The sequence below is a fragment of the Salmo trutta genome, chromosome 27 (assembly GCF_901001165.1).
Source record: "Salmo trutta chromosome 27, fSalTru1.1, whole genome shotgun sequence".
NCBI classification, from domain to species: Eukaryota; Metazoa; Chordata; class Actinopteri; order Salmoniformes; family Salmonidae; genus Salmo; species Salmo trutta.
Window position 1 is genome coordinate 27,044,943 of NC_042983.1, and position 10,589 is coordinate 27,055,531.

At 40.2% G+C, this 10,589-nt stretch overlaps 1 protein-coding gene across 5 annotated transcripts; it reads right to left on the reverse strand.

The window, feature by feature from the left end:
* Nucleotides 1-5,982: 5,982 nt before the first annotated feature.
* Nucleotides 5,983-10,399, reverse strand: si:ch211-12e13.1 (uncharacterized). 5 transcript variants are annotated; one of them, XR_003869983.1, is made up of 7 exons: nt 10,241-10,396; nt 9,842-9,943; nt 8,298-9,670; nt 7,971-8,134; nt 7,556-7,814; nt 7,192-7,401; nt 5,983-7,033 (listed from the first exon to the last, which is right to left on the reverse strand). XR_003869983.1 is itself a non-coding variant. In XM_029717580.1 (7 exons), the coding sequence occupies exons 4-7, from the start codon at nt 8,017-8,019 to the stop codon at nt 6,831-6,833; spliced, it is 705 nt and encodes a 234-aa protein (XP_029573440.1). In that variant the 5' UTR covers nt 8,020-8,134; nt 8,802-9,670; nt 9,842-9,943; nt 10,241-10,396; the 3' UTR covers nt 5,983-6,830. The 5 variants fall into 5 exon arrangements, 3 of the variants coding, with proteins under 3 accessions (XP_029573440.1, XP_029573439.1, XP_029573438.1); XM_029717580.1 differs by having other exon boundaries at nt 7,556-7,798; nt 8,802-9,670; XM_029717579.1 differs by having other exon boundaries at nt 7,556-7,798.
* Between the last annotated feature and the right edge of the window lie 190 nt (nt 10,400-10,589).

The window sequence follows — 10,589 nt, forward strand, 5'->3', positions numbered from 1 at the left end:
AATTACATTTACTTTTGATACTTAAATATATTTAAAACCAAATACTTGTAGACTTTTACTCAAGTAGTACATTAATGGGCGACTCACTTTTACTTGAGTCAATTTCTATTAAGGTATCTATACTTTTACTCAAGTATGACAATTGGGTACTTTTTCCACCACTGATGATTTTACAACCAAATAGTTAACATTTATTTAACAATCCCTTGAAAATGGCACGCAGTTGCCAATTGTTTTAGCGGAGCTGTGGGTCTCCTTGCCCCCCAGCAGGCAACTGGAATGTTGTGCACCTTCTTGCGACATTTTATTGATAACAACCTATACACATTGATGAGTACAAACTTGCAGTGGTCGAGGGAAAATAAATAATGAAAATATGTTTTTTAAATTACACAATTATTGCATTATATTGTTGGGGGTATGCTGTGAAAAAGAGCTTGGTTGGTGACAGTTTTTGACGTTGCACACACAGCACAGCAGTTGAACAATATCCTGCTATCCACAGAAGAGCGTGTAAAGTCACACCCACATATTAAAGCGTCACTGTGTTTTCTGGCTTGCATTTCATGATAGAAACAGTTGCAAAAAGTCTGATTGTGTTTAACTAAATCAAAGATAATTTGCTTAGTTAACACAAATGAAATTTATATTATTTTTCATTTGGGACATTTCTTACAGTGTATTCGGAAAGTATTCAGACATCTTGACTTTTTCCACATTTTGTTACATTACAGTCTTATTCTAAAATGTATTAAATTAATTATTTCCCTTATCAATCTACACATGATACCCCATAAGGACAAAGCGAAAACAGGTTTGTAGAAATTTTTGCAAATGTATTTAAAAAAAAGAAAATACCTTGTTTAAGTAAGTATTCAGACCCTTTGCTATAAGACTAAAAATTGAGCTCAGGTGCATCCTGTTTCCATTTATTTTCCTTGAGATGTTTCTATAACTTGATTGGAGTCCACCTGTGGTAAATTCAATTGTTTGGACATGATTTGGAAAGGCACACACCTGTCTATATAAGGGCCCACAGTTGACAGTGCATGTCAGAGCAAAAACCAAGCCATGAGGTTGTTGGGAAGTTCCTCTGTGGAGATGGAAGAACCTTCCAGAAGGACAACCTTCTCTGCAGCACTCCACAAATCAGGCCTTTATGGTAGAGTGGCAAGACGGAAGCCACTCCTCAGTAAAGCTCCAATCCAGATGTGTTGGTCATCACTGACACGTGGTTAAGAAATAGTGTTTTGAACGGTGATGTTAACCTTTCTGGTTATAACTTTTTTCGGCAAGACAGATCTTCCAAAGGTGGTGGAGTGGCAAACTTTACCAAGGAACACCTTCAGTGCTCTGTTGTCTCCACCAGGTCTGTCCCCAAACAATTTGACTTGATGGTGTTATCATCCACAATCATCCCCGGCCTGTACCCTAAATGCACTAAGCTCTCTCCTGGCCCCTTACACTAAGTCTGAATTTGTACTGCTAGGTGACCTAAACTGGGACATGACTAAACCACCTGTCCAAGTCCTAAAGCAATGGCACTCCCTAAATCCCACAAGGTATGAGTCCAAACACCTAGAAAAAGCTACTCTGGTGTACACTGGTGTTTTCTGTAATGACCTTAGTGATCACTGTTTTGCAGCCTGTATTCGTAATGGCTGTTCAGTGAAACAACCTGTCCTGATTTGTCATAGAAGCTTGCTAAAAAACTTTCATGAGCAAGCCTTCTTTCATTTTATTCATTTAACCTTTATTTAACTAGGCAAGTCCATTAAGAACAAATTCTTATTTACAATGACGGCCTACCAAAAGGCCTCCTGCGGGGATGGGGGCTGGAATTCAAAATAAAAAATATACAAATATAGGACAAAACACAAATCACAACAAGAGAGACAACACAACACTACATAAAGAGAGACCTAAGACAAAAACATAGCATGGCAGCAACACATGACAACACAGCATAGTATCCACACAACATGACAACAACATGGTAGCAACACAACATGGTAGCAGCACAAAACATGAAACAAACATTATTGGACACAGACAACAGCACAAAAGCAAGAAGGTAGAGACAACAATACATCAGGCGAAGCACCACAACTGTCAGTAAGCGTGTCCATGACTGAGTCTTTGCATGAAGATAAAACTGTCCAGTTTAAGTGTTTTTTGCAGCTCGTGCCAGTCGCTAGCTCCAGCGAACTGAAAAGAGAAGCGACCAAGCGATGTGTGTGCTTTGGGGACCTTTAACAGAATGTGACTGGTGGAACGGGTGTTGTATGTGGAGGATGAGGGCTGCAGTAGATATCTCAGATAGGGGGAGTGAGGCCTAAGAGGGTTTTATAAATAAGCATCAACCAGTGGGTCTTGCGACGGGTATACAGAGATGACCAGTTTACAGAGGAGTGCAGTGTTGTGTCCTATAAGGAGCATTAGTGGCAAATCTGATGGCCGAATGGTAAAGAACATCTAACCGCTCGAGAGCACCCTTACCTGCCGATCTATAAATTACGTCTCCGTAATCTAGCGTAGGTAGAATGGTCATCTGAATCAGGGTTAGTTTGGCAGCTGGGGTGAAAGAGGAGCGATTATGATAGAGGAAACCAAGTCTAGATTTAACCTTAGCCTGCTACTTTGATATTTGCTGAGAAGGACAGTCTAGCCATACCCCCAAGTACTTGTATGAGGTGACTACCTCAAGCTCTCAACCCTCAGAGGTAGTAATCACACCGGTAGGGAGAGGGGCATTTTTCTTACCAAACCACATGACCTTTGTTTTGGAGGTGTTCAGAACAAGGTTAAGAGCAGAGAAAGCTTGTTGGACACTAAGAAAGATTTGTTGTAGATTGTTTAACACAAAATCCGGGGAGGGGCCAGCTGAGTATAAGACTGTATTATCTGCTTATAAATGGATGAGAGAGCTTCCTACTGCCTGAGCTACAGTATGTTGTTGATGTAAATTGAGAAGAGCGTGGGGCCTAGGATTGAGCCTTGGGGTACTCCCTTGGTGACAGGCAGTGGCTGAGACATGTTCTGAGTTTATACACCGCACTCTTTGAGAGAGGTAGTTAGCAAACCAGGCCAAAGACCCCTCAGAGACACCAATACTCCTTAGCCGGCCCACAAGAATGGAATGGTCTACCGTATCAAAAGCTTTGGCGAAGTCAATAAAAATAGCAGCACAACATTGCTTAGAATCAAGGGCAATGGTGACATCATTTAGGACCTTTTAGGTTGCAGTGACACATCCATGACCTGAGCGGAAACCAGATTGCATACCCGAGAGAATACTATAGACATCAAGAATGCCAGTCAGTTGATTATTGACAAGTTTTTCCAACACTTTTGATAAACAGGGCAAAATAGAAATTGGCCTATAACAGAGGATCAGCTTGTTCTCCCCTTTATATAAAGGATGCACTGTTGCTGCCTTCCAAGCAATAGGAACCTCCCCAGAGGAGAGACAGGTTAAAAAGGTCAGAGATAGGCTTGACGATGATAGGGGCAGCAACCTTAAAGAAGAAAGGGTCTAAACCATCTGACCCAGATGTTTTTTTTTTTATATCAAGTTTAAGGATCTCCTTTAGCACCTCGGACTCAGTGACCGAATGCAGGGACAAATTTTGTAGCGGGGCAGGGGGAAAAGGAGGAGCATCAGGCTAGTCGCAATTGAAGGGGTGGGAAATGAGGAAATGTTGGATGGCAATGAGGCATGGTTGAGTCAAATAGGAATCCTGACTTAATGAGGTGGTGATTAAAGAGCTCAGCCATGTGCTCCTTGTCTGTTACAAGCACATCATCAAGTTGAAGGGACATGGGCAGCTGTGAGGAGGACGGTTTATTCTCCAGGTCTTAGACCCAAGAGATAGAACTGCTCCTCAAAGTAACTAACTTTGGCCTTCCGGATAGCCTGAGTGCACTTGTTTCTCATTTGCCTGAACGAGAGCCAGTCAGCCTGAGTATACGTGTGCCTTTCGCCAAATGGAATTATTGAGGTGGAGTCACTTTGCCAGATCACAGTCAAACCAGGGGCTGAACCTGTTTTTAAATCTATTTTTTTTTATTGGGGCGTGTTTGTTAACAATACCACTGAAAATATCAAAAAAGAAGGTCCAAGCATCTTCGACAGAGATGATCAAGTGGATTGCATATCAATTTACAGAGGCCAGGTCGGCAGGTAGCCTAGTGGTTAGAGCGTTGGGTCAGTAACTGAAAGGTTGCTGGATCGAATCCCTGAGCTGACAAAGTTAAAACATATGTTGTTCTGCCCCTGAACAAGGCAGTTAACCCACTGTTACCCGGTAGGCCGTCATTGTAAATAAGAATTTGTTCTTAACTGACTTGCCTAGTTAAATAAAGGTTAAATAAAAAATATTTTAAAAAGGTACGACAGTCTGCTTGGAGTTTGCCAAAAAGCACCTAAAGACTCTCAGACCATAAGAAACAAGATTCTCTGGTCTGATGAAACCAAGATTGAACTCTTTGGCCTGAAAGCCAAGCGTCACGTCTGGAGGAAACCTAGCACCATCCCCACGGTGAAGCATGGTGGTGGAAGCATCATGCTGTGGCAATGTTTTTCAGTGGCAGGGACTGGGAGACTAGTCAGGCTTGAGGGAAAAATTAACAGAGCAAAGTACAGAGAGATCCTTGATGAAAACCTACTCCAGAGCGCTCAGGACCTCAGACTGGGGCGAAGGTTCACCTTCTAACAGGACAACGACCCTAAGCACACAGCCAAGACAATACAGGAGTGGCTTCGGGACAAATCTCCGAATGTCCTTGAGTGGCCGTGCAGCGACGCTCCCCATCCAACCTGACAGAGCTTGAGAGGATCTGCAGAGAAGAATGGGAGAAACTCCCCAAATACAGGAGTATTTGAGCTTGTAGCGTCCTACCCAAGAAGTCTCAAGGCTGTAATCGCTGCAAAAGGTTCTTCAACAAAGTACTGAGTAAAGGGTCTGAATACTTATGTAAATGTGATATTTGAGTTTCCTTTTTTTATACATGTGCAAACATTTTTAAAAAACAGTTTTTGCTCTGATGAGGGGAAAAAACAATGTAATCAATTTTAGAATAATGCTGTAACGTAACAAAATGTGGAAAAAGTCAAGGGGTCTGAATACTTTCCGAATGCACTATACCTTTAAAATACTGGATAGTCATGTTCATATGTCCTTGAATAGTTCAAGAATCCATTCATCTGTCTCTGCACGACGATGGATGAGAGGTGTAAATGCTGCTTTGTGGTCACTGAGTGAGGAACAGGAAAATTAGGTGTGATATCATTGCAACAAAAGAATAAAAGTATGATTCATTCAAAGCTTTGCTACACAGCATACTAAGATGTAGTAAGACGAAACATGCCTTTAGGTTCACTACCATAAAGTTATATGTTTGATTTTCTGATCCTCGGTCATATTCAACAACAATCACAGAGCAATGTTTCCAGCATGTGCAAGAGCTGCAGGCAAACTTAATAAAACAAAAATGTTTTACCAAAAGTTGTGTAGTCCTCTGTTGTGCAGTCTTCCTTCTTCAAAATGTTAGGGGTTTACAGTAATGTAAATCACGTCACATGTGGGATGTATTGGCAGGATTTCATCAGTGGGCAGTCAGACTAAATATCGTCAGGTGCTGTTCAGTTATCCATTGATATGAAGGTCTACTAACAGAGATGCTTTTCTTCACAACCCCATCCCCTCTCCTTCACTCAAACACTGGAAAAAACACATATTCTCTCTGTGCAATGAGAGGCAGTCACGGGATGCTCTTTTGATTACACAACCACTGTATACAGTAAGGCCGAAGAGATCCGGACTTCTGATCACATGATTTAAGGTTACATAAAATTACATTTCCAACTCTACAACTGCAGAATTACATACATCTCTATGGGCATGCAAACAATATAATAATATTACTTCACCTAATCCACTCACAATAAAGATAATTTTTTCACCACATGAACTGAAACTACAATTCATTTTAGTAATATTTATTTAACATTTTACTCCTAGGCAGAATCTAATCACCACTCTTTGAAGTTTGGCAGAAATATGTAGATGCTGACATTAAACATTAGGGATAGTTTAATTCATGGATCTCTACAAAGCATTTCAGTGAACAATACTGTTTATGTTCCTTGACATATTTCCTGTCTACACCTCAGTTTTACAATGAGTAATACAAGAGAAAAGACCTTCATATACATGAAGGCAGTAAACAAGAATATCAAACAGATCAAATAATCAAGTCTCCATTCCCTGTAGGGACCTTGTCTGCATTAGCAGATGCCTGGTACTGTAGCTTATGGTGCTTCTGTGGACATAGTAACATTAGAGAGTTGTAGAGGATACAGAAAATGCCTTAAGACTGCAGTTCTTGATTGATGTAAATATCTATTCTAGAGGGTAGCAGTATTGGGGTACATTGGATTGAAGATACATTTGTGTAAATCCCCTGCTGGGCCATGAAGCCTGACTAGGATGCCACATAATGGCAAAGATGAGATGTCATTCCACTAATAATTACACAATCATCCCTTATTATTACGACTTTCATCTACCTGATATTTATACAATGTCATGTCATAACTGATCATCTTAAAGCTGGAATCCTTATTGGTGAAACAGCCACAACCATTTGCGATATTACAACAAAGAAGTTACTGCAAACAACAAACAGTTTTTTCAACTATGACATCATTTAACACATCATAGAAGAGTACTGCAAAAAAATTTTTACCATGCTACGTGATGCTCCTCATCTCAGCAACAAAAACAATAACAATGGTGCTGGGGTGGCCATTGGCGCCGTTTTCATCTTCAGTTCACATCCTCTACAGTAGTCCTGCAGATTTGTCCCGTGATGTGAGGTATCTTCCTCTCGTATCGCTCCATTTGGAAGCTAACACATTTGGACTGCACTCCCACACTCTCACAAAATTTGATGGTCACTTTTCCTGGTACCAATAATGGTTCCTTGAACTGGGTGGTGACAGAGATGGGGGCTCTAATGGCATCAACTCCTGTGGAATCAATGGATGTTCGGAAAATATCAATCAAGGTGATAGATTGAGGATAAATAGAGTATGGAAAGCAACAACAAAAAAATACTGTTTGAGCCACCATCATTTTGCTTGTAAATAATTCAGTATTGAATCACTAGAATAAAAAGCTACTTTACCTTTGTGCTTTTCAATTTCAGCCAAGCATTTAGACAGCATCCATAGACTAGGAGTTTGGGTACATCTGTAGCCCAAGAGTTTAGCAGGAAGAGTTAGGAGACAATGTGGAGAGTAGTCAGAGAAAGCCCACACAAACTTCAGTCCTGTAGTCCAGGGAACATTGATGTCCACCGCCTTCACGTCATCTGGCTCTGATGTGTCCATGTGACCTGTCAAAGTGTAAGAAAATATATTGGTTTATGATGTGGGTCCAGTTGTTCTGTGCTATTCAAACTTGAATAGAACAATTTCATTCAACTTCCTCATGTTTGTTGACTGGTGGCAAAGTTTCGAATGAATTAACTTAACTATTGGTCTACTCACCATCATACCACTCAGGTTTAGGTTGTGTGTTTGGTGTTCGGCCTCTGTCCTGGGAGAGCATTGTCAAAACACTCTCCCATACTGGCTGGTCAGTGCGTGAAATGGCAGTTAGAGAAATGTCAACCTCCACCCCATCTTCAACGACCCTGTACTCTAACACACGAGCCTGCAACTTGAAGGGTCCCTTCTTCAGCTCATCTATTGGCTGCCATGTTCTCAAACTCTGACGTACCCGGACTAGACCTAAGGAAACAATGCACTGAAGTGGGGGGATGTTGTATGAACTACACATCTGGCTGAAATGAATTAATATATTCTACAGAAATGTAGGAAGAAAACTGAGTATCTTGTGTGTTGACATTTGGAGGCCTTCAAAGACATGCACTACCCAGCCAGCAGAGGGTGTTTTACTTACCCAGAGGGCTCAATCTGAACTTCTCGGCAGATATTAATATGTCAAACATTCGCAGACAGAGGGTCTCTGGGTAACACAGAGGTATATCCCTGAACTCAATGTCTGGGTAGTCCCAGCCATATCCAGCTGCACTACAGAACCTCCTCAGTAGATCCTTGTTGAACCTTAGAGAAAAAAGTACAGCACATAGGATATAATTGGTCCAAACGTGAACAAATAAACAACCATCTTTGTAAGGCAGTGTGTTGTTTGAAATGATTATAATGAAATCAAACCATAGCCCTAAAACAAATCGGACTGCTACATTGTCAAGCGCAATCAGTTTACCTGCAGTTAAAGATGGTGAAGGCAACTTCACCTTTGACATCGCTATCGCAAAAGTACAAATGCCCCTGTCTTTTGACAAGAGCTCTGAATACATATCTGAGAAAAAGGTAGGCAAAACTTGGAATCCTCTGATGACTGTCAAACACCACATTATCTTTCAGTAGTTTATAAGAGCAATAAATGTTGGCGTAAAGAAAATATATGGCACACGCTGGGAGCCCAGCAATGAAAACATTAGTCATAATATTTTCCATTTTCAAGTATTACATGAGAAGCATCCACCGACTATTGTATTTGGTCACTAATATGCACTATACTGTTATAAGAAGGCCTTCTCGGGAGAACGAGTGCTAGTTGCCCTTGTGCTTAAGTTTGCAGCTAGTTCGAGAGTACACTGCCATGCCATTCATACACGGCAATTAAAAAACGAAAAACATCGCCAACATGCACACAATTTTGCATTTAACAAATATATTTCTAATCAAGTCACTTCGGTCTCCTTACTGCACTTTTGACACTTCCAACCATAATCAAAACGAAAGTTGTGTTGAAGTACGGAGTGCGTTATGGGACAAAAAATATATAACGTCAACATGTAATATCGTTGGGTAATATCAGTTATTGATATGAACAAACTCAAAATGTGTTGATATTTAAAAAATGTTTATTTTTTTCAAGTAATTGATTGAAAGTTACTGAAAAAAAAAAGTCTAACATAATTAAGTTGTCTACATGAGACACAAAGTATGATATATCCCGACTTATGGTGTTTATGTCTGTTCAAATTATGTACATTTTACATTTTGTCCAGGAAGATTTTTTTTGTTGTTGTTGCAACATAACATTTTTGCAACAACATAAGATTACAAGATGTTAAAAGCAACATGCATGCCATAATCAGCACTGTGACGCAATCACAGTTTCATATTAGGAGAAAGTTTAATTAATCGCGTGCTCAAAGTAAATTATCCTTTGACATTGTAGAAATCATCCAGCAGCAACATGCTTTGGACTGCTTTGTGTAAACATCATTGACTAACCGGTGTCTTTGAAAGAAACTGAATGGAGTAAAGGAGTAAACACTGACTGTTCCTGCATCTGAACTGTTACTCAGTCTGACCATGTAAAGTGGGAATAAATAAAAAGGGAATCAAATGTAATGCTGACTCTTTGTGATACAGCAACAAGTGTGTGTGTGTGTGTAATCTTCTTTGTTGTGCATGTAGGGTTTCTCCTTCAGGAATCATGGAGACATCCCCCTGAGCCCTGAAAATGTCTTCTCTTAGTTCAACATCCAGATTCAGTCCAGTCTTCCCTTCAGCCAAACAGCAGCAACAACACAATGCAGACCGAATTGACAGCAATCAACGGCACTGCAAGATGAGAGAAAATATGATGAATAAAGCCACAAACCAGTCTCAGTTCAGTTAGGTCAACATCATAAAATATTTTGAGGAAAACAAGAATAATCTATTTAAAAAAAATAGTATGCATGCAGAACAACGATTTGATATTTATAAATGGTATTGATTTTTCAGTCGTACCTCTCATTACTGTCCTCACAGAGCGGACAAGGTTCATTAGCTGCACTTTAATACCCGGTTCATCACCAAATCCCCCAATACTTTGGTCCACACCCCAGCCAACTAAGTTAGAAGGAACAAAACAATTACATTAATGCAAACAAAAATGGCCCTGGCCATAAGAGGCAGATCAACGTACCTGTAAGCTTTTCCAACTCATTATACTGGTGTAGTTAGCTAGCTAATTTAGCAGTACCGCCAAATTATGCTAAAATGACTCATATCAACCAAATAACGTTACTTTCTTGCTTCCATGTCTAGGTAAGTAGTTATCACCAACCCATTTGAGCCGACTAGCTAGCAAGCAAGCAAATCATTGTTGAAAGTAATGTTAGACAAAATGTGTAGACGGCCACTTACTTTTACTTAAAAATCTTTCTTCGTGCAATACGGCGACAGCATTTACACACAAAATAACCGCTTGAATAAGGGAATATAATGTAAACGCCATATCTGTAACGTGTTAGCTGACGTTAGCAGCTTCAAGTACTTCCCTATGACGTTGCCTAAATGTATGGAATCATGAGAAGAACAAATTCAACGAGCAGTTCGAACGCGTGACTTTCTTGACGGAATAAAAAAGTGGGTGCCCAACAGTAAATGGCCAATGTAATACCAATACTGTATAATAATAATAATCCATACTCATGTCCAAATAGGTAGCATTTTGTGACTATTGATTTAATGGTGTAAGTGCTTGAAAACGTTG

What these genes read in the sequence shown, in the direction of transcription:
- si:ch211-12e13.1 (XM_029717578.1), bottom strand. Translation starts at nt 8,448, where the DNA reads ATGTGGTGTTTGACAGTCATCAGAGGATTCCAAGTTTTGCCTACCTTT. An exon ending in TAAACCTGAGTGGTATGATG is followed by an intron (nt 7,402 to 7,555) that starts GTGAGTAGACCA and finishes ACACTTTGACAG; the next exon opens with GTCACATGGACACATCAGAG. An exon ending in TGAAATTGAAAAGCACAAAG is followed by an intron (nt 7,034 to 7,191) that starts GTAAAGTAGCTT and finishes TTGATTCCACAG; the next exon opens with GAGTTGATGCCATTAGAGCC.